The sequence below is a fragment of the Populus alba genome, chromosome 16, assembly GCF_005239225.2.
Source record: "Populus alba chromosome 16, ASM523922v2, whole genome shotgun sequence".
Classification (NCBI taxonomy): Eukaryota; Viridiplantae; Streptophyta; class Magnoliopsida; order Malpighiales; family Salicaceae; genus Populus; species Populus alba.
In genome coordinates this window covers 13281824-13303915 of record NC_133299.1, presented here as the reverse complement: position 1 = coordinate 13303915, position 22092 = coordinate 13281824, and the positions used below count along the sequence as shown (strand labels likewise).

At 31.9% G+C, this 22092-nt stretch overlaps 3 protein-coding genes across 3 annotated transcripts; 1 reads left to right on the top strand and 2 right to left on the bottom strand.

Moving 5' to 3' along the window:
* The first annotated feature begins 8272 nt into the window (after positions 1 to 8272).
* LOC118037479 (jasmonate-induced oxygenase 2) lies at positions 8273 to 10594 on the top strand. The gene is made up of 3 exons (XM_035043473.2): positions 8273 to 8993; positions 9640 to 9973; positions 10099 to 10594. Exons 1-3 carry the CDS (start codon positions 8488 to 8490, stop codon positions 10360 to 10362), a joined length of 1104 nt encoding a protein of 367 aa, XP_034899364.1. The 5' UTR covers positions 8273 to 8487; the 3' UTR covers positions 10363 to 10594.
* A 4277-nt stretch (positions 10595 to 14871) lies between these two features.
* Positions 14872 to 17616, bottom strand: LOC118037491 (protein PHOSPHATE STARVATION RESPONSE 3). Its single transcript, XM_035043482.2, has 6 exons — positions 16821 to 17616; positions 16476 to 16552; positions 16045 to 16081; positions 15888 to 15945; positions 15733 to 15802; positions 14872 to 15604 (listed from the first exon to the last, which is right to left on the bottom strand). Exons 1-6 carry the CDS (start codon positions 16924 to 16926, stop codon positions 15380 to 15382), a joined length of 573 nt encoding a protein of 190 aa, XP_034899373.1. The 5' UTR covers positions 16927 to 17616; the 3' UTR covers positions 14872 to 15379.
* A 149-nt stretch (positions 17617 to 17765) lies between these two features.
* LOC118037478 (PHD finger protein ALFIN-LIKE 1) lies at positions 17766 to 20459 on the bottom strand. The gene is made up of 5 exons (XM_035043472.2): positions 20174 to 20459; positions 20026 to 20058; positions 19293 to 19515; positions 18438 to 18558; positions 17766 to 18211 (listed from the first exon to the last, which is right to left on the bottom strand). The coding sequence occupies exons 1-5, from the start codon at positions 20262 to 20264 to the stop codon at positions 17963 to 17965; spliced, it is 717 nt and encodes a 238-aa protein (XP_034899363.1). The 5' UTR covers positions 20265 to 20459; the 3' UTR covers positions 17766 to 17962.
* Between the last annotated feature and the right edge of the window lie 1633 nt (positions 20460 to 22092).

Genomic DNA, 22092 nt, shown 5'->3' with positions numbered 1-22092 from the left:
CCCATGATGAAACAACATGACTATGACTATATAGTTATAGATAGATAATGACATCCAATTTTTTGAAGTAGCAGTATGGTGATTAGCTTCGCTGCAGTGGAAATTGAAAATTAAAATTAAAATTAAAATTAAAATTACCAAACCAAAAGTAATTCTTCACGTCGATTCACGTGTACTTTGTGGTCATGAATTTTTGCAAACGTTGGCCACGTGATGTAAAAGGGTTCAAACTTTAAGTTCGGTAATGCTCCAATCATGTCGGCCACACTCTCAGTGTTGGACTTTTACCACCCAAAACTGATTTCCCTCGGACTCCATTCGCTTTGTTTAATATATTTTCTTTTAGTGAATCATAATTATTAGATAAAGGACTCAGTAGGGTAATCCTGGAGTCATCAAATTAATCTATTTTATTATTATTTTTCTAATAAATAGTTGAAGTGACATTATTTTAATTTACTTTTTAATAAATAAATTAATATTTCATTGACCTAATTTAAATCAAATTATATTATATTAATTAGATTAACCCGTATTCATCCTACTTTTATTTATTTTAATTTTAAACTTTATTGATATCAAATTTTAAATTATTAAATTTTCAAATTAATTGGTGAGTAATATGTTTTATATTTGATTATATGATATTGAGTGTTTTTCAATTAAAAATATATTAAAATAATTTTTTTAGATTATATTTTTACTTTTAACATTAATATATTAAAATCATCTAAATATATTTAAAAGATCAATTTAATGTTTTTCAAAAAAAAAAATTAAGAAGACACTTTAAAAAATATATTCAACCTCAAAAACAAAAAAATACTTATATCACCGGAAAAATTGCCGTGGTTTAAACCATTCAACTAATATAAATATATAGCATGTTTCTATGTCGGCTGTCTTGCCTGTTCTTATGTCGTGACAACTATTGTTAACTTCTCAATAATGGCACTGTGGTTTCTATGTTTATATGTCGGCTTGTTAGCTGATTTTATTAATAATAATAATAATAATAATATGGGTGTTTTGAACAGCTTGTGCATTTCTTAATTAATTTTATAAGTCTTTAAATTAATGATGATATAAATTTTTATTGATTCTAATAAAATTTAAAAAAATAAATTTAAAACGTAATGAATTATTTATTGATTCTAATAAAATTTAAAAAATAAATTTAAAACGTAATGAATTAAAGATTTAGCTGATTTCTTTTTTCTATGGGTAGTACTGTGCATCAAATTGCGTAGCAGGCACTCTTTCAACAACACCGCTTAGTGTATGGATTGTGGCATCATGCCTAAAATCGACTAGTTTGAGATAATTTGGCAAGCTAAAGATTATGGGATTTCATGTTCAGTTGAAAATTCTTAAATTATATTTGCTCCACTCAATAAAATTTGTTTGAATGTGATCCTTTTGTTAATGATTATTTATTGGCGAAGCACAGCAAACTAATGACTTATACCTTATGTAAAAAATATATTTTAAATAAAATATCAGCTTTTTCAGAGACCAATTACAAAATTTCATAACTGCCACCAATTTTTAAAGGGTTTTTGAATTTTTTTTCGTTTTTAGAGAAGTTTATGTATTTGTGTCATAAATTAACAAAATCAGTAATGAATATATAAATAATATTTCAGAGATCTTAACAATCATTTTCAATTTGAGTGTGAATCTTCCAAGGTGGTCCACCTCAACTTTCTCAAAGTTGCCAGCTCATCAAGCTAAGGTGAAAGAGTATGAACAAGATGATTAAGAATTAATTGGCTGAAATCGGAGCGATAATCGTGTCATGGATAATAATTGAGTTGGAAAGATTTGGGTCATAATCTAGGGTTAAATAAAAAAAATAATTAAAAAAAATTGAAAGTTCAAAAGAGAGTTCGAAACAAATATCTAAGGTTTAAAATTAATTAAAGGTTCAATTGAAAAAGAAAATCAAAATTGCACAATTTTATAAATCAATGATGAATTTGTAATAAGTGATTATTAGATCGGAGGTCTAAATTGATTTAAAACATTTTGGACAAATTCAGTTGAAATTACAGGAATTTGAGAAATAAGGATTGTCATGAAAAAGATGAAATATTTCAAGGACCGATTGACTATTTATATAACTTCATTTCAATTTTATTTGTTTCATTTCAATTAATTCAGTCCAATTAATTTCATTTCAACCCAATTGAATTGAATTAATTCAAACCATCCTATTTAATTCATATTTTAGTCTAACTTTCTCCAATTTATTTAGTTTAGTCCCATTTAGTCCAATAATTTAATCTAATTGATTCAATTTAGTCCAGAATTCATTTACATCAAGCAATCTAACAATTAAACTAGGATTTCAATCCATATTGTCCCAGAGTTCTAGCATATTAGATCAAGTCCGAGAACTCCAACAATCAAATATCCAACTCTTCTAATCTGTCCAGCAAGAATCACTCAAAGGTATCTTAAACCATGTAACTACTCCTCCTGATTATAATATCCATTTGTTTCTAGTTAAGAAAGATGATGATGTGATTAATAAAAAAAAAATCCAATTTGATTATTAACTTATGTTATATGACTATTTGTACTAAACTTATTGTACCTTATGTAATTAGAGCATGTAACAAGATTAGTATCTATTTGGGGTTGTTATTCAACCTATTTTTTTTAATGAAAAATTGATTTATTTTCTTGAAATTAGTTTTTTTTTTTAATATTTTTGAACTGATATAAAAAATAAGTTTTAAATAATAATAATAATAATATATTATTTTAATATATTTTTAAATAAAAAATACTTTAAAAATTAACTATTATCACATTCTTAAATATCCCTCCTAGTAAACCAAGGAAATAGCATTGTCATTGAATGGTGATTAAATATTTACTTGTTGCCAAGAATTACGTCTTTAATATATATTCATTTTAGGTGGTGGTGATATATATTAGAAGTTTAAAAATAAAATTATCATTACTCCTATAATTTTATCATTTTATTTTAATTTATCTTCATGATTTTAAAAAATTATAATTTATTGACTCAGTCAAACTAAAATTTTAAATCCTATGAAATAATATTTCAATCTTCATTTATAATATATTTTAAATTGAAAGAAGAAACAGAACAGTCACTCTCAGTGTGTGCATCATTTCTCTCTCCCTCCGTCGCATTCTCTCTCTACAGAGAAGTGAAGAAAATCCAAAAGCATTGTTTAAATTAGTTCTCTTAGTATCCCGATCACACCTCCCTTCTCATCGATGAGTCAACAAGTCCCAATTTCTCACCATGTTTCCAACTCTCTTGTTTGCAAAAGATGGTTGTTCCCGGGATGAATTCTGGGATTTTGATTACTCAGAAGAATCTGTCTGTTTAAGCTGGAACTAAGCTGTTATCTGATGGGTTTATTGAAATTATTGAGAAACTTGAGAATTTGGCACTGAAACCCCATTATCAAACCTTCGCTTAATGCCCTGAAATTGCTGCTAAACTAGATAATATGCCCTTCCAACCACAGAATTGTAAGCCTCGGGTTTCCAAGCCTTTAAATAAGTGCTTTAAATAAGTGCTTTTATAGTGTGACTTGGGTTGTTTAGTTCACTGAGTTTATGGATTAAATAAGCTAATCTACTCATTAATCTTAATGGTGGTCAAAATAGTAAAGATTATTTGCATCCACACTGGTTATGTAATTAATTCTGTGAGTTTCAGGTCATTTCCTCTTCCAAGGTTTGACGTGATGGTGCTCTGAGTGCGGATGGATCATCATGGATGCGTTCCTATGTCCCGGACCAACTTGGGACTTTGCAAAACAAAACCCATTTGTTGCTTTTATGCACCCTTCATCTCTGCTAAGATAGCCGATCAGCTGTTAAACACTCTTTAATTTAAGTGATGATCGGGTGTTATAATCGCCACAGAAAATGCATGACTGGCCATCTAATGTGTAATGATTATGTTGTGCCTAAGGATGCCATTGCTGTTGTTGTCACCATCAAGAACAAGTGTACCGCAATCCGTTTATAGATTGTTGCTGCGTTGGATTCAACTGCATTATAAGGCTGCTCCTGTTTTTGGACAGAGGTTCTTCAGGCGACAGAGCCGCACGCTGAGAGTGAGTTGGAAGAGTGGGTTCTTGCGGTGGTGAAGGTGGAGGTTCTTGAGAGAAGATGGATACAAAATTAGGTAAATTTGTAGTTGTTTTTGTTCAGATTTTTATGATTAACAAGTAGATAGATCTAAAAGTCGATGTTTATAATCCAAACTTTTGTTGAGTTTGGGTGGCTTAGATTCTGGTAAGTACGGTGCAATCTGGTGGTTAAGATTTCAGTTTAGTAAAGGGAAGGAGAAAGACAATTTCATTATTTTAACATAGCATGGATTTTTTCGTTTTTTATTAAAATAAAGTGGCAATTTTATAAATAATTCCAAAGTTTTTGTTGCCTATTCTTTTTTTCTTGATATAAAGTGTTTTTATCATTTATAAATTATGAGATGTAAAATATAATTTTTTAAAATACAAAGAAAAAAAAAGATTCAGCTTAATTTTTCCCATTTAATAAGAAAAGCTATATATATATATATATATATATATATATATATATATATATATATATATATATAAAGGTTCAATGTAATTTTTCCATTTAATAATCCTTCTTATGCTGTGGGTGCATTTATCCTTATAAATATTGGGTTTTTTTTAAGGCTCAAGGGGTTGTTTGGAATTATGATAGTAAGTCTGGTTTAAAGTATTTTTCGTTTAAAAATGTATCAAAATAATATTTTTTTTTATTTTTTTTAAATTAGTTTTGAGATCAGCACATTAAAATAATCTAAAAAATATAAAAAAAAAATAACAAAAAAATAATTAAAATTTTAAAAAACATGATTTCAACCACTTTGAAATAAACTCTTGAAAAATTTTTATTGCCATAATTCATCCATCATATGAGTGTGAGGATGGCACTTCTCTCTTTGAGATAGAGTTTATTTTTAAATACACTCATGAAAATCGTGATAAGTACAAGGTCAAAATAAAATAAAACTCCAGGCTATTAAAACTCATGTCAACACCTGAATTGTTATCGGTGGACGGTGATATTTCATTTTTCTCAAGCAATCATAGTTCAATTTGGAGGCCATTACTGCCTCTAGAGTGGAGGTTGATGTTTCATTCAGTAAAGGTATGATACCTTTTTTTCTTTTCTTAAGCAATCATAGTTCAAGTTGGAGACCACTATATAATAACTATAGAGTAGAGAGGCTGTTGTTTTCAGTGTAGACCATACCTTCATTATGCATAATAGTCCCTCTCAACTATGTGTTCTCTTAGCTATTTAAAAAACAATTAACTATATTCTAAAACCGTGTGAGGAAAAATATTGTGGAAATTCATGATATTTTTCCTATTTTGCCCTTGGAAAAAGCACTTCTATTGATGCCTTAAAAACATAGGTGTAAAATGGTTATTTTACATGATATAAATGTCAATGCGTAGATGTTGGAGGGTGTAAACGGTTTTTAATAAAAATTTTGGACTTGAAAATACTACATTGCCCTTGAATAAAAAAAAATGTCTAATGCTTAGTTCAATTTTTGCATAGTGTAATTACTCAATTAACCTTAGACTTAAATTTTTTAAACCTTAGCTTAATATAGGGTTTTTTAAAAAAAATTTTGCACATGTTTTTCTGTTATTATCGGATGTTCTTGGGGGTATTTTTAGATTTTCAGACTTGATTTTTTTGTTCATTTGGGATTTAGGAGGGGTTATTTTGGTCTTTTAATATATATAAAAACAAAAGTTGGAAACATATCCAGGTCACACCTCGCAGTTGCCAAAAATTAAATATTGTCCAATGTGTTTTTCGATTCCTCGTTGCAAAGCTAACCATGTTACATGGCATGTGTGAATCTATTCATGCTAGTGTGATCCTGATTTGGTTTTTTTTATTTCTTTTTCCTTGTTAAAAATAAAATGAGTAGAGGAATCTAGTAACGTTATAATTTTATAATAACTTATGATAGTAAAGAAACAAAAAATTCCATTTTTTTAATAATAAAAAAAGGAGTTAGATTAAATATTCTTTATTTGGTAATATCCTAACATTATAGATAGGACTAATACTCATTGTTTTTTAAAACAAAATATCTTAAGTGAAAAGAATAAAATTCCTCTCTTTACTTGGTCAATAATTTTTTAGTCAAAGAGAAAAAATATAGGTTGATTTTTTTTCGTTGAAAATGATTTTGACTAAATAATTTTGTGTTCAAATTACATCTCCCATTTCAAAAAACGAATTCTGTAAATGTTGATTGATCTAGAATGTGTAAATGTAAATGTTTAATATTGTTCATCAATTAAATTAAACAATAATCATGTTCTCCCCCCCCCCCATCCTTTCGCTAATATTCCAAGCATTTAATTCACTAATTTTCTTAATAGTAAGTAAAGGCATTTAGTTTGGTTATAAAATGAGGTTTATATTATTATAACTTATCCAATTTTTTTTAATTAAATTCCTTAATCAACATCCATGACAATATATCGAATGTTACAAAAAAAAAATGTACCAATGGGTTCCTTTGACTCATTGATACTTTATCAAGAGATCATGGGTTAAGTTCTTCAAAAAAAAAAAAAAAAAAAACAGAAAATTAGATTTATTTACATCTTATGTTAAGAGGTGTTAAAGTAAACTCTTATATTTATTGTGAATATTGACAAATTAAATTTTTTTTTTCATGATTCAAGTTGTTAAATAAAGTTTCAAGATATGATTTATATTATTTTCTAACACATGTATTTAAGTAAAAGTTCTTTAGGCCATCTCAATTCAATAACTTCAATAACTTAAGCTATTAGGTAAGGTTTCAAGATATAATTTATATATTCTCTAACATATCTTTTTAAGTGAAAGCTCTTTATGCTTGAAACTTACACAAACTCATACTATATTGTGCTTAATTTTTATCAAATAAATAGAGATTATAAGATTTGAACTTGTGACTACTTGATCATCAAGAATCTAATATCATGTCAAAAAATCATCTTAACTTAATAGATTAAACTGTAAGTAAGATTTTAAGATATAATTTATATTATTTTCAAATATAGTATACATCAACTTACCAAATAGAAAACAAGCAATAGGATCTCTAGAAAAACCTTAAGTTATATAGGTTGTACCATATTTATTTGTGCTGGCAAAGAATCCCTTATACTTCTTGGTATTATGGTAACAATGGAAACAACAAACGAGGCTTCTTCTTCTTCTTCTTCTTCTTCTTCTTCTTAATTTTTGTTGGCTTCCATCGAGAGGTTGTCGATAGGAGTAGCAGCTTAGCTTGATGTTGTTAAATGTATCATGACAAGACCACTTTTACTAACTAAACAAACCAAACACTCAGAGGATCATCAACTATCCAGACCAAAACTAAATGAGTTCGGACACGTAGGTTGCCATTCTAGGTGTGCTAGCCCCATGAATAAGAAGCTTTAATGTCTCTGTTCGTTTAGCCTGTCCTTTACATAAAATACCAAAAAATGCTATTAGGAAACTTGACTAGTTTCCTAGAGACAAGGATCTGAAACTAATCGGTTCATGTCCTGCTTACATGGCCTTGCTATCACCTTAGAGCTGCCTTTTTTTTTCCCATTTTTGGATAAAATTAACACATCTCTGTCTTCTTTTAGTTTCAGAACACAAAACATGAAAGTTTTGGGAGAATCTGGATCCCCACCAATCCTCGTTCTTCGGGGATTAGCAACACGGCAACTTTGGCCGTATGGCAATGGCAACAAGGTCAGTCTATGGTGAATACCGGTAGCTAAGCAGTGCTATCAAGGCTGCTTTGCTGATGCTAGCCGACAAGATGCCAGGAAGATCAGCTGCCACTAGCATTATAGCCCTCACAAGACACGTGGATTGAAAACCTCTTTTGAATTGTCTATATTTAGTCAAGATTAACTTTTCCATCCCTAGCACAAAACCCACTTATTGCTGATTAATCTTACATGTCTGAATTATATCTTCTTTAGACCATGGCATTAACGCAGAATTAAGCCTGCCTTGCAATTAGGAAATTCTTTCGTGTTATCATTTTTCTTGAGTTCAAACCCAATTTTTCTACATTATTAATATGTAAGAGGGGGGGAGGTAGTCAAATTAATTGATTGAAACTATTTAATATGGCAATGAGCAAATCAAGTTCATCACGGCGCCGAAATGAGTCCACTCCAATTCTATAAATACCTCTAAGAAATCCCACTTCTCTCTTCACACACTACAACCACACAACATCTTCTATCTCACAATTTGTCTCTCATATCCCCATAATTTACACGTTCTTTTTATTGATATGCATCAATCAAATTAATCAGCGTCACCTTCACCCACTACCAACTCCAACAGGACTAACACTAGAAATAAAATTCCCATCTTTTTATCTCTCTCGTCCTCTTCTTACCCAAAAAAGAAAAAAGGAAAATGATGAACTGCTTGCAGAGCTGGCCAGAACCCGTGGTTCGAGTCCAGTCTTTAGCAGCAAGTGGTATCCAGGCAATCCCAGAGCGTTATGTTAAGCCACCCTCTCACAGACCGTTATCAAACAGTGATTTCTCACTACCTCAGGAGGTCAACATTCCTGTTATTGATTTCCAAAACGTTTTCTCTAACGACCACCGCCTCCGCGAGGAGGCCCTCCGCTGCATCTACGGAGCCTGTAGTGAATGGGGCTTCTTTCAAGTAGTGAACCATGGTGTGAGCCACGAACTGATGAAGGGGGTTCGTGAGATTTGGCGGGAGTTCTTCAACCTGCCAGTAGAGGTGAAGCAAGAGTATGCTAACAGTCCTGCCACGTATGAGGGGTATGGTAGCCGGTTGGGAGTGGAGAAAGGAGCAAGTCTTGATTGGAGTGATTATTTCTTCCTTCATTACATGCCTGTTTCTCTCAGAAACCAAAACAAGTGGCCTGCAACCCCAGCTTCTTGCAGGTATATATGCATGCATCTTCATTTCTCTTAGCAGTCCTATGTTTAAGTATTCCTTCGTGTCTTTGACTGCTTCTCCTTTGTCTGTTATACGACTACTTTTCTTCCATTTAATTAACATTGAACTTTCTTATTTTCTTCAAATGGCCATTGCAAATTGTCCTTCTTGCTACCTTCCTACTTATTAGTCGTCTGTCAAAGTTGGCACGGTAAAATGTGTCCAATTAGTTGCAGAACTGTAGAGGAAAAGGAGGTAATTTGGCAGCTGGATCTTTATCATAGAATTGCTTTACAAGTACAGCCAATAGTACCATCCTTTACACGAGGATAATATGATGAATATATAATTACCTAGTTGACCGTCCAAGAATACATGTTGGATGGGCGCCTCTATTTTATAGAATTTGGTTATATGTTTGAGGCAATTTTACCTACAGATTCCAGCTGATAACTCCCTTTTGATTGCTGGTGGGTAAAGGTTCTCTATTGAAAAGAGAAGAAAAAGAAAAGGGCGAGGGAGAGATAGAGTTTGATTAATCTCTGATACTGTAATTATTTCATGAAGCCTTGCAGAAATGATTAATCACAGATTTGATGGTTCTAATTAATTTAACAGCGTAAATTAACTATCTTACAACCTTTATTGCAGGGAATTGGTGGCTGAGTACGGCCGCGAGGTGGTTAAACTTGGTGGAAAGCTGATGAAGGCATTCTCGATGAACCTTGGCCTGGAAGAGGACTTCCTCCTTGATGCTTTCGGTGGAGAGGAAAACGTTGGTGCATGTTTAAGGGTGAATTACTATCCAAGGTGTCCACAGCCAGACCTCACACTAGGCCTCTCGCCGCACTCCGACCCTGGTGGAATGACCATTCTCCTGCCTGATGAAAACGTGGCTGGACTGCAAGTCCGCCGGAAGGACAGTTGGGTCACCGTTAAGCCAGCACCAAACGCCTTTATTATAAACATAGGGGACCAAATCCAGGTACCTCTAATTAAGATAGCTCTTTTCCATTTTGGATATATATATATATATATATATTGCTTAGTTAACTTCACTTTATTCTCATAATCATATTGGTACTGATACAAGAACATTGATTTTTACAGGTTCTGAGCAATGCCATCTACCAGAGCGTGGAGCACAGGGTGATTGTGAATTCTGATAAAGATAGAGTCTCTCTTGCCTTCTTCTACAACCCCAAGAGTGACTTGCTCATCGAACCGTCCAAGGAACTCGTCACCGTCGACCGGCCGGCCCTCTACCCACCGATGACATTCGATGAATACAGACTATACATTAGGACAAAGGGTCCCTGCGGCAAGAAACAAGTCGAATCCCTAAAATCTCCGAGACCATGTGATGAACGTTGAATTGATGACAGTGCCGCCGACGATGGTCCCCATTAATTCATTCGCAAGTTGCAGGAAAGAAGAAGACCAGGGCAATTTGAATCACATGGTGCTGCATTTTACCACTTACTTTTGCTTCCAAGTTGCCTTCGTCTGTTTAGGATAATTAAAATCTGAATCACATATTGTGGAGTTCCTTTTCTGTGCTGTACAAGAAGTTGGAATGAAGTTATTGTCTCTTTGTCCGTACCAATTCAAGAAACGAAAACCCATTATTTGAGCGATGATGGAGCCCTTCTCTTCTTGGCAACATGTGAAGTCTAAGCTCTTTCGATGGCCACTTCACGAAACAAAAGTGAATCATTCGATAACGTTATCCTCGCCAAAGTGATCTTCAAAGAAAATAAATATTTTAAAAAATAACACAGACACAAATAGGCTCAAAATCTTTTAAAAATGGAGAGGTTATAATTTTACCAGAGTAATTACCAATTGCTTCCACACTTCTTTTTATATTTTAAAAATGTTTTAAAAAAATTATTTTATTTATTTTTTTCTTTATTTTAAATTAATATTTTTTTTATATTTTTAGATTATTTTAATTCACTGATATCAAAAATAAATTTTTAAAAATAAAAAATATTATTTTAATATATTTTTTAATTAAAAAAATGCAACAACATTTCTAAAAAACCTCAACAAACTTTACATCCCTTTTGGTTACTTTCTCAACATTATTGAAATTTTCATTTTGCACTTTACATTTTTTTTTTCCTATCCTTTTCATTAAGGATCTATTTCATGATATATTTAAAAATAATTTTTAGAATAATTTTTAATTAAAAATATTAAATTGATGTTTTGTAAATAATTTTAATGCCTTTCAATCTAAACATGTTTTTACAAAAACATATATTATAAAAAATACATGAAAATAAAATGATTGAAGATAAGAATTTACTCTTGAATTTTTTTTATTATTATTAATCTAGGTGTTCAAATTACTTTTTATATATATCAACTAGTTTTATAAACACTGAAATTGACAATAATATAAACATTTTAAATCCTTATCTTACGTGGTTGTTAGAGAAAGTGGCACAAATCACATATTTTGGACTGCTATCAATGGCTTTCGTTTTGATTAGTATTTACTATGCCGTTGACTCACATTTCACGTGGGGATGATGGATTGAAAAAAAAAATTAAATGAAAAAACAAAAAAAACAAAAAACGTGAAGGGATTGTTAATGTTTTTTCCAGTATCAAGAAAGACATTAATTGTGAGCTGCGTGTTTAATAAAATAAAAATAGTGAATCATATACATTAAAAAATATTTAAAAAGGTGTTAACTTTAACTAAAGCATAAGTCGGAAATGAACTTTTTAACAACGTTTTCGAACTCAAGGCCGCCTTATAAATAAATCTTGATTCGGTTTTTTATTTCGTTTAAATTTAAAATTAAATATAATAAAAATTGTTTTAAATTGACTTGATTAACTTAAAAGATACAAACACGATCCGGTTAAAATTTAATTTAATTTTAGAAAAAAATCAAAATAATATTATTTAAATTTTTTTTAAATGTTGGAATGATAATAACTTGAATCAATTTGTTAAACCCACAATCAGAATCATCAATCCGATTGAGTTTAATAACTTTATTTTTCAAAATTTATTTTTCATTAAGCTATATATATAGAAAAGCCATTGAAACAAAATTAAAAAACAAAAAACAATCATTAAAGGTTTTACTAATAAAGCATTGACTAACATTATAAAAATAATTATATAATCTTATTAGAATATTTAGTTTATTTTAATGAATAATAATTAAAAACAAAAAAACAAAAAGGCTAGAAAAATACAAGGCCATTAAGCATTGGTCATCTAGCATGCTCAGCACATCACAAAAAAAGCCAAGCACATGGGCTGACCCATGTGTTGGCTCTTTTCTTGTTTTAAATGGTAGATGACTTTAAAAAATTAATTTTCAAGTTTTTTTCATTAGAAAACATGAAATAAACACCTCTTAAAATTTGATTGAATTTTATTTTATTTTATCAAATTAAGCATTAATATAATATCAAGATTTTCTTAGTGTTGTGAAAACCTAACAACTAGCTATTCAAGACACACTACCATACTCAATCCCCAATCACTGTCATATAAAAGAATAAAAAAAAAATAGATGATTGAAATAAAAAAAAAAATGCCCCAAGAAAAGAAAATATTATTATAATCTACAAAGTTCCTCTCACATTGTATGGCTTTTTTCTATTTTGGTATTTCCCTTAACCTAGTTAATTTTTCTTGTAATTTGGCATGATGCTACTCTTTCCATGCTTCTGAACAGTAAAAGAATTTTTTTGAATACTAAGAAATTGAGAAGAAGTTAATTTATTCGTGGACAATAATTTTATCAACTGGTATAGTTTAATTGGTCAGGTTCTAAGTTTACTTTTTAGAAGTCACTAGTTCGAGTCTCACAAGCCTCAGGACTATTAGAGACTTTCTTGATCATTAATTTTAAAATTCATAAAATTAATCGAGATATGTGTAAACTAACCCGAACACTCATGTTAATAATAATAATAATAAATTCAATCATTATAATTTTAGATAGTGATGCCATCTTAAATGTAACAATTGGTGCATCGATATTGCTGTAATACCAAGCCATCTGACTTACTTTTCAAATCAAATATGCACCATACAATAAAAAAATGAAATACTATTTTGTAGTTGATAACTTGATACCATTATTGTTTAGTGGAGAAAGTATAATTGATTTGCCTGATTCAATGTTTTTGTATGAGATTAATTATTGTGGTCAATAGGTAAATAATTGTTCGAAAATTGCATTATGTAAGTCGTAACAAATGAATAGGCACACGTTTATTTGAAGTTTGAAGGGAAAATCTTAGATTTCCTAACTTTTTGACACTGCTCTTTCAACGAGTAGTGGTCGGCAGGCAAAGAATTCAGAAATTGTTTATTGTTGTGGTATAAACGTTGTTTTTAAAATTATTAAATTTTTTGTTTAATTTTTTTTATATTTTTTAATGTTTTTATATCATTTTATTATATTAATATTAAAAATAAATTTTAAAAATAAAAAAATATATATTATTTTAATATATTTTTAAATCAAAACACTATAAAAATAAATTATTGTAAAGCATTTTCTTAACCAATGAATTGCTTCAACTTGACCCTAGCTCGAGCATGGATTTAGGTTTTAAGAGATTGCCCTTTTTTAAAATATATATAAGAAAAATTTGTTTAGCATTTAATTGATTGTATGTGTAATTTGGAAATTTTTTTATTTCTTTGATCTTACCTAATCTACCTTTGTTTAAGGTTCAACTTTCAAAGTCTTGATTTAATTATTTTGATGTCGAATTTGTAATTTAGAAAAAGTAGGCATGACCGTACATCCATCAATTCATCAAAAGAAGACAATCATGGAGCCATCACTCCCGTTTCTTTTTCTTTTTCTTTTCTTTTTTTTTAATATTTTCTTCTTACAGTTTAGATCTTCGTGAATAAAAAATATTACCTTCATATCCAATAGTCCACTCAATAATCTAACCAATATATTGATGAGTTGACTATACACATTGTTGACTAGCTCCATAACCTAATCTAGAATTATAGAGCTTGATATTCAACAGCACTCTTGATTGCACGAGAGGAGATGTTTCAAGTTAAACGTGTGTTCGGTACCATAGTATTTTTTATAGTTATAATTTTTTTAAAATAAGTTAAAAAAACATTTTTACTTGTGGTTTTAAGAAAATAAATTTAAAAAAAATATATATTTTTTTAAAATTTTTATCAGATGAATTTTTACATGCAAAATAAATAAAAAACATATTTTTATAAATAAAAAACGGGTTATTTTAGTTTCAACTCAACTATGGGTTATAAATTCATTCTAGCCCAAATTGTCTATTTAGCAGCTTAGGTATTAAAGCCCAATATATGAATGGGATTACTGGATTATATTCTTACTCTCTTCATATGTTTCCACTGTAATGGTCCTTCGGCCCAATCAATGTTTCAGCCCAGTCCACTGAATCAAGCCGTGAGTTGATGACCAAACCTCTGGTATTACCTAATTAACCCAGCAAGACACAATCAAAACTTAATTTAATTTAAAAAGTTAAAACAATGTTATTTTAAATTTTTTAAAATAATTTTACAATAATATTATGTTGAATTAACAAGATAAACCTTAATAAACTCGTCAAATTCATGACTAGGCAGTCTTGAGCTCAGTAGAGATTGGTATAATAACTCGGGGCTAACAAGCTGATGAATTATGAAACCTTAATAATTTCATTGGCAACAGCCAGTCCTTCGTCTAGTGATAAAATCCAAACAATCCAGGAGAAATTAGCAGTTCATATTTCACCAGCACAAGAGTTAAATTTTCTTGCAACTTGGATTCGTGGCTATGAATATAACGTAAGAACACGGAGTGCTAAACAAATGTAATCTCTCAACAAACCAAGACAAAAAAATGGAGCAAAGAATGATTGCGTTCCATAATCAACCAGGCATCCACTAAATGCTATGTTCTTACTTGTACACAGTAAACAAAAATAGCCAAGCTAGATCACCCTTCATAATCACACAGGATTAAATCAACTTAATGCTATATATGATGCTGTTTCTACACAGATACCGTCACCAGAAATGTTTTGGTTGCCTTCATGGTCCTCAAAGTCGGACATCCACCCAAATTCTCTGAATAACCGGGAAATTATCTAAATATTTCCAGTGACCAACGGTGCTTCCACTACTTTTATTCCATGCAACCATAATAATATTGCATGTTGTGGTATTTAACTTAGAAAAAACTAGGCTCTAGAGGTGATGAACAGGTGGCCAAAATGTCCCGTGGGAAGTTGACATCATGAGATGGATGTGAAAATTTTGCATCTCTTTGAAGAACCATGTTTTGATTGTAAGGATCTGGATTGAGAGGTTCCAGTTGATACCGTGAAGGCAAAACATGGTGTTCGGTCCTTAATCTCTTAAGAGCTTGAAAGTCTTCTTCAGACTGTATTTCAACTTTCTCACCTCCGAATCAGTTTCAAATTCCTTAGCATTTGATTCTGAATCGCAGAGAGATGGCAGTGATACCGGAGAGAAAGACTTGGTGTGTTTTGGATTTCCATTTTGATTTTCCTCCACAATTCTCTCAAGGAATCTCTCCTGGGCTTCAATTTTAAGCTTCAAGCTCTTTTGAACCTTAAAAATTAACCAACCACATAGGAAATCAACAAACATATGCATGGTGTTTATTTATAAATAAAGTAAAACAAAGTTTCGTGTTTTGTTCATTAGTAGATAATCTGCATGAAAAATTATGTTTCTACCACGAGTTGATCACTCAGTCGCCTATGGACCTCCATTTGCATCAGTAACGCTTCATTAAGTTGAGCACCTCTGCAAAAATTATGGAACCAAAACTTAGATCCAATTAGTTCACGAACAAGTTGAAGGAGGTGCAACTGATTAATAATTAACTTACGATGTTGCACTGAAATTCGGTAACATTTCTGAAATATTTCTCCTTTCAAACTTGCCTCCTGTTGGAAGATGCCAAGAAATTAACACACACGACAGAAGTATACAAGTACTACAAATTTACAGGCAATAAAAATAAAATGAAAGCACTCCACACATACTGTTGGTTTCTGGGATAAACTTCAAGATTCTGTATTTCTGAAAACAATAAAGATGGATCGGAAAATATTAGTATAAACTGTTTAACAGGGGCCCTGTGATATGTTAATCACACGTTGTACTACCACTTGGACACGGGTTGCAGTTTGTGAAAAATGAAGAAATATATCATATAAAATTAGAGGAAAAAGAAACTCAATAATATATTTAAGTTTTGCAGAAAGCTAAATCAACAGAATACTAGGTCAAAGTGTTAATGATCATGAGTGTATTTTGATCAGTATTGAATCTTTAAACTGTCACAAGAAAACACAAGAGTGCAGGTATGCATCTTGTAGCCAAAATCTGAGACGATTGTAAGAATCCAGCATGATGACATGAAAGTTAATTCAATGGGTTGTATAGTTCCATGCAGGGGAAAATAAATAATTACCTGCAAATGGCTCTTGACATGGTAGATAGTCAATCCAGGGATGCCCATAGCCTTCAAGATACCTTTCGGTGTTGCTCCTGCAAATTATTCCAAGTATGAACATGAGTGATCGGAAGAATAACTAGACAACTTACAAACCTCAATGAACAAACGTATCATCACTGAAGTTGCAGTGTATTGATGAAAAGAAAATAATTAATTCGATCAAGCTTTAATTAGCAGGGTTGGCTTCTATTTAGTTTTGATCAATGAAAATCTTTCAAAAGAAAGGTTCTTGGTGTTGAACAGTGGTAGATCAAATAGCATTAGTGCAGTGCATGTAAGCGGATTGATCCAAGAACATACTATCAGGACCACCAAGTTGATTAACAGCCTCTTCGAACCGATCATGTAGTTCTTGTGTCCAACGCAATCTCTCTTTGTTAGATCCATCGGAGCGCCTTCGACCCATTGTTGGAATCAGATGACTATAGAGTGTCAATGGCAGCTTATGAGTAACAACAATGCATGGACTACGTCTTCTACCTTGTAAGGAGGGTTTATTAAAACAAGAGAGCAAGAAAAAGACTGATGTAGACAGGAAGAAGATGATTGGGTTGATGAGAACTAAAGATATAATTTGAATAAAGAAGATGCTTAATGATGTCTAGTTGGCGGGGATAAACCAAGCTTGTATGAATAGGAGTTTGGATAACTTCAAACTCAAAAGATTGTTTTAACTTCTCTGTCAACCGTGTTAAGGAAATTCAAGGGTATTGGTTGCTAGAAGTCCAAAACTGTACAGCTCATGACAAGCAACTGTTCTGTCTGTCCCTGTTGTTTTTTCTGCGCTGTCCGCCCTCAGTTAACCCTCAGTTATCAGCTGGGAAAAGGGGCTTCGGGCAGTGAAGGCGAAGTCAAATGGACTCTGTAATCCAGTCTTGCCATGTCAATCTAAAAAGATCATCCAGTGTCTTGGGCTGGCTACTGTTTTCAGGTTCAGATGGGACCCAGTTCAGTGCCATATAGCACTTCTAGGATCCTAGCAAGCCTATTACTGAGCATGGCCATGGAAGAAGCCCTTTCAAGATGTTTCAACTCGTCATGGGACCAATAGCAGAGCATGTCAAGCGACCACACTTCCATAAGCTGGTCTCAGGCTCGCAGCCATACATCAGATGAGGGCAGCCATATGATCCACACCTCCCTGCCAAAGAGTTCTTGGCTATAATTAGCATAACTAATTAATAATAGCATAATAAGTTTAGATCACCATGCAGACAAGTAGACTCCTGCAAAGCAAGTCATCTCTGGTGTAATGTTGTTCGTGCATTTAACATAAAATAAGAGATCAGATTACATAACCTGCTATTTAAGCAAATGGTTCAGTTGGGAAGAAGGCAAACTAAACCGTTGGGGGCATCTGTTATAAACAAGCATTTTAACTTTCACATTGCATAAGAGGTAATGTTAATACACTACTTTGTCTGCCACTGCATCGACACCAACTATGACCGGCTCCTCTTCATACAAGATGGGCACTTGTATTGCTTAATACTGTCAGCCTTAGCGGGTGTTATCTTCACGCACTTTCCATGGTACCACCTCTCGCAGACATCGCAGCCAATCCAGAATTCGTCAGCATTGTAATTTCCACCACAGCTCCCACATAACGTTTCCGTGTGGTCATCTTCTTCATCCTCGTAACTATCTTCCATAAGCTTAGGGTTGCTTTTCATTTGTCCATCACTTGACCTCTACAGAGAGGAGGAACCCAGTAAAGTTAAGGGCAAGTTAAAAAGCGTCAAACAGTTGGAAATTAGGCTTGCTTTTTGTCTCAGTCACTACGGTGAAGCATGATAGAGTTCTACACCAGATTTATATTTTGGTTGCAACGAAAGAAAATTAAGAATGAAAAGCTATCAATTAAGTTTGAGATTATCAGAAAATTGAGATGATCCAAATCAAGTTTCAATTAATCACCTTTATGCTGCCTCGGGATTTGCTTCCACTATCTACACTAGGCTTTTCTTTCACAGGTTTTCTTTCTGTTACAACTTCAAAGACAGTAGGCAGATCATTGATCAAGCTGAATAGTCGTTTCCTGTCCATAAAAATAAACTTCAGTTTCTATGGAGAAAAGCCAAACTCAACATAACATCACACTGAAATAATAAAAATAATAAATAAATAAACCTCAAAACATCCCACTAAGCAACTGGCAAATAATCAAGTCTCAGGTCTGCAAGACAAACATTACATGCCAAAATTGATAGTTGAGCTATTAAAGTTTTAATATTATCTGTGGTGGCCTATGCAGTCCTGACCAATTCAAGCGAATCACAATTTGCCGAGCAGAATATATTACAACTGCATGCTGCCATGTATTCAATTGAAAACACATCTGTGAAACTTTCTGTCGAGAATTTTTTTAAGATTTCTGGAATCCTTAGTAACAAGATTTAATAAGGTGCTTAAAAATAAATAAATAAATATAAGAAATTAATAAACTGTCCTTTGTGAAGCGAATAACTGCTAAGAAAGAAGGATATCATCAAGCAGATGCAATATATCTAATATTTTTTTCCAATCATGCTACCATGATTCTAAATTGACCAACTGGAAGGCAATTACAAAGATGATTAGGACATTGATTGGTGGCACATGGTGGTACCATGACTTTAGAAATCCAACAAATCTGATGGACCTTTTCTCAACGTTAACTTTCCAAACTTCATCAACATTTTAATCCCATCAGAATTGGAGAAATGATTAACAAAAGAACATTATGATGTAATAAGAATACCAAATGGTCCTCACAATTGTGCAGTAAATTACCTCTCATTCCGATTAAGACGAGCACCGAGATAGAAAGCCACTGAGAGCAACCATGAATCACTGTGCACAGCAACAAGAGAAAGCCAGTCTTTTCTGTTCATCCCATCTCGAGCAAAATTAATTCCAAGGGCAGGTTCAGGGAGCTCTGGTGGAACTTCTTCTGCTGGCAGGGCTACTTCCCATGTCTCACTTGGATGTCCGTACAGACACAAATTCTCCTTGTCTAACCCAAAAACATAAAGAGTAAAGTTATATCATTAAGTGCAAACAAAGCAAAAACATAAGGCAGATGCCTTGAGAAACCAGAGGAAAACCAGAGTAACTGCAATGCAGATCTTACATTGCTTGTTTCTTCATTAATAAAAACATTAGCTGATCGATTTACAAGTTCTAGCCATTTCAAATTCTCTTCTTCCTGTATTTAATTTCAATGTTCTGCTTACGGAGTGAACAGAACATTGAAATAAAAAAAGCGACGCACTCAATTTCCACTGTGAAAGATCTAAACTTTGATATACTACTACAATTTTTTAAAAAAAATCACCACTTATCCTAAAAGATACAGCAGCAGAGGTCACATGCATAACTTCAAATCACTCCACTTTCCTTTGTTTCCCCTCATGGTTTCTCAAGAAACAAACAAATTCTCTCAATTTCAACCTAAAATAGAACCCAGAAAAAATAAAAAAAATCCACAATAATTCAAATAAACAGCTCCTCCATTACACGTTACCTGGATCACAGAGTCCATAAAAAGCATCCACATCTGAAAACAACAAAAGAAAACACAAAGAAACCCATGATCATATTTGCATAAAAGATTCAAAATTTTTAACGAAAAAAGAGAGAAAGAACTAAGAATTAAATTAAATTTTAATTACCACAAGTTAAAGCACGCACAACAGCAGCTCTTCTAGCACTGAAATCTTTGAAGATCTCCTCTACAGTTCGTGCGCTTGAAGCCATTTCCATAGACAGTTAATTACAAAGATCTAAAATAACGGAAAATTTATTTATTTATTAAACTTTTTAAGAATTGTAGAGATTGCTGTCCAGTGAGATCATGAAAGAGGGACGTGGGACGGGAGGAAGGAAGGACGACTCAAAGACAACACATGTAGCGAGACAGAGTCCCCCCCCACCCAAAAAAAAAAACACAGCATGTGTTAGTGTGACGCTATTAAGGTTATTTTGCTATTGGCAGGCACGGTTTTACTTTTATGGTTTCCCACGTGCGGCGTTTGGTCCAAACGGTTAATGGGTGGAAATTTGTGAATGGCTTGTGGAGTGTACATGGTGAGTGGAGTGGACAAATGGTTTTCATGTTTAGTTTAGTTTTTTTTTTTTTTAATTATTATTATTACATGATTAAATTACGATAACCAAATTAGATATCATTTGCTATTGGCCATTGACTTTTTAATGGATGATGTAATCATAGATCATTTCTTATGAATAAACCCTCCTTGTCATGGCAGAAAGTTTTCTATTTTTTTTTTAAAAAGCATATCTTGATATGTGTTTTCAAATCCATGATATATTGGGATATAATATGATGATTTAAGACTAATCTGAATTTATAATAAGATCAAGATAAAATGAAGATGATTTTAAAATAGAGGATTGATAGCATAGTTTTTAAACCCGGCCGGTTCAAGGCCTGGGTTCCAGGTTTTGACCGGGTCATCGGGTCGTCCAGGTCAATTTTTATTTTTTAAAAAATCAGAACAATGTCATTTTACTAAAAAAAAAAAATCAATGGATTGCAACCAGGTTTTTGACCGAATTTTACCGGGTCATACTGGGTTTTTCCTTCTCTTGTTTTTTTTTCAACTCGATCTGATTCCATCCCCGGGTTGACCTACCGGGCCGGTTTCAAAACTATCATTGATAGTATATATGAAAATCGAGAGGGTGAACTATTACAAAATTAAGAGTACAAGAATGCAGGGAAGTTTAGTTTTTTTTTTTGTTATTCCTGGTTAAAGCATGAGATGATAAGAATATTTTAAAAAAAGGATAGTAAGATCATGAATTTCTCAATCAAAATATACTTATGTAAATGTAGTGTAAGATACTTCAGTAAATATAGTGTAAGGTATTGAGGTTTAGTTTTTATGTTTTTTTTTTTGTTTTTTTTATAAATTAGTCCCTTTAGTTGTTCAAAATGAATTAAATTGTCCCTTTAAATATCTTTTTTTCTCATCAATCTTTCCATATTATCTATTTTTTATATTTCTTAAAAAATAAAAGCAAAATAAATTGAAAAAGAACATGGAATGGGTAAAAAGGATCAAGTTACAAATAGGATAAAAAGAAGAATGATAGATCTAACAATGGTTATTGATGGTGGTTTGTTTTCTCTTTTGGATCTCCATTCATCTATCAAATTAAGATACTATTCATCTCTCATCTTCTATCCCCTACGCTTTGAGTAAACAGACACTAAATTTAATATGCAAACATGAAAAATAAAAGAGGTGGTTTTTTGTGTTCTTTACATACCATAATTATTTGTGTGTTTACTAGCCTTTGTAATTATTGAGAGCTTTGAGAAGATTCACCATGATGTGTGTTGTTATCTATTTCACGGCCTGATACAAAATAAATAAATAAACATATATAGAAGAATTTGGATTAACATCTCAAAGTTTTTTTTTTTTTTTTAAAAAAAGCATCTCAATAAGATTAGTTTTGGACCAAGTTGCATGATGAGGAAGCTTGAGGACTAGTTTGGGCAAATTAACAATTCAATTTTGACAGATGAGGCCCCTGTTGATAATAAAAAAAATTAATTTAG

Bases quoted from the DNA above. Each gene is read 5' to 3' on its own strand.
- LOC118037479 (XM_035043473.2), top strand. From the start codon at position 8,488: ATGATGAACTGCTTGCAGAGCTGGCCAGAACCCGTGGTTCGAGTCCAG. The intron at 8,994-9,639 runs GTATATATGCAT...CCTTTATTGCAG, and splicing joins GCAACCCCAGCTTCTTGCAG to GGAATTGGTGGCTGAGTACG. The intron at 9,974-10,098 runs GTACCTCTAATT...TGATTTTTACAG, and splicing joins ACATAGGGGACCAAATCCAG to GTTCTGAGCAATGCCATCTA.
- LOC118037478 (XM_035043472.2), bottom strand. From the start codon at position 20,264: ATGGAAATGGCTTCAAGCGCACGAACTGTAGAGGAGATCTTCAAAGAT. The intron at 20,059-20,173 runs GTAATTAAAATT...TGTTGTTTTCAG, and splicing joins TGTGCGTGCTTTAACTTGTG to ATGTGGATGCTTTTTATGGA. The intron at 19,516-20,025 runs GTAACGTGTAAT...TTTTTGGGTTAG, and splicing joins TTATGGACTCTGTGATCCAG to ACAAGGAGAATTTGTGTCTG.
- LOC118037491 (XM_035043482.2), bottom strand. From the start codon at position 16,926: ATGGGTCGAAGGCGCTCCGATGGATCTAACAAAGAGAGATTGCGTTGG. The intron at 16,553-16,820 runs GTATGTTCTTGG...AATAATTTGCAG, and splicing joins TCAACTTGGTGGTCCTGATA to GAGCAACACCGAAAGGTATC. The intron at 15,803-15,887 runs GTAAGTTAATTA...TAATTTTTGCAG, and splicing joins CCGAATTTCAGTGCAACATC to AGGTGCTCAACTTAATGAAG.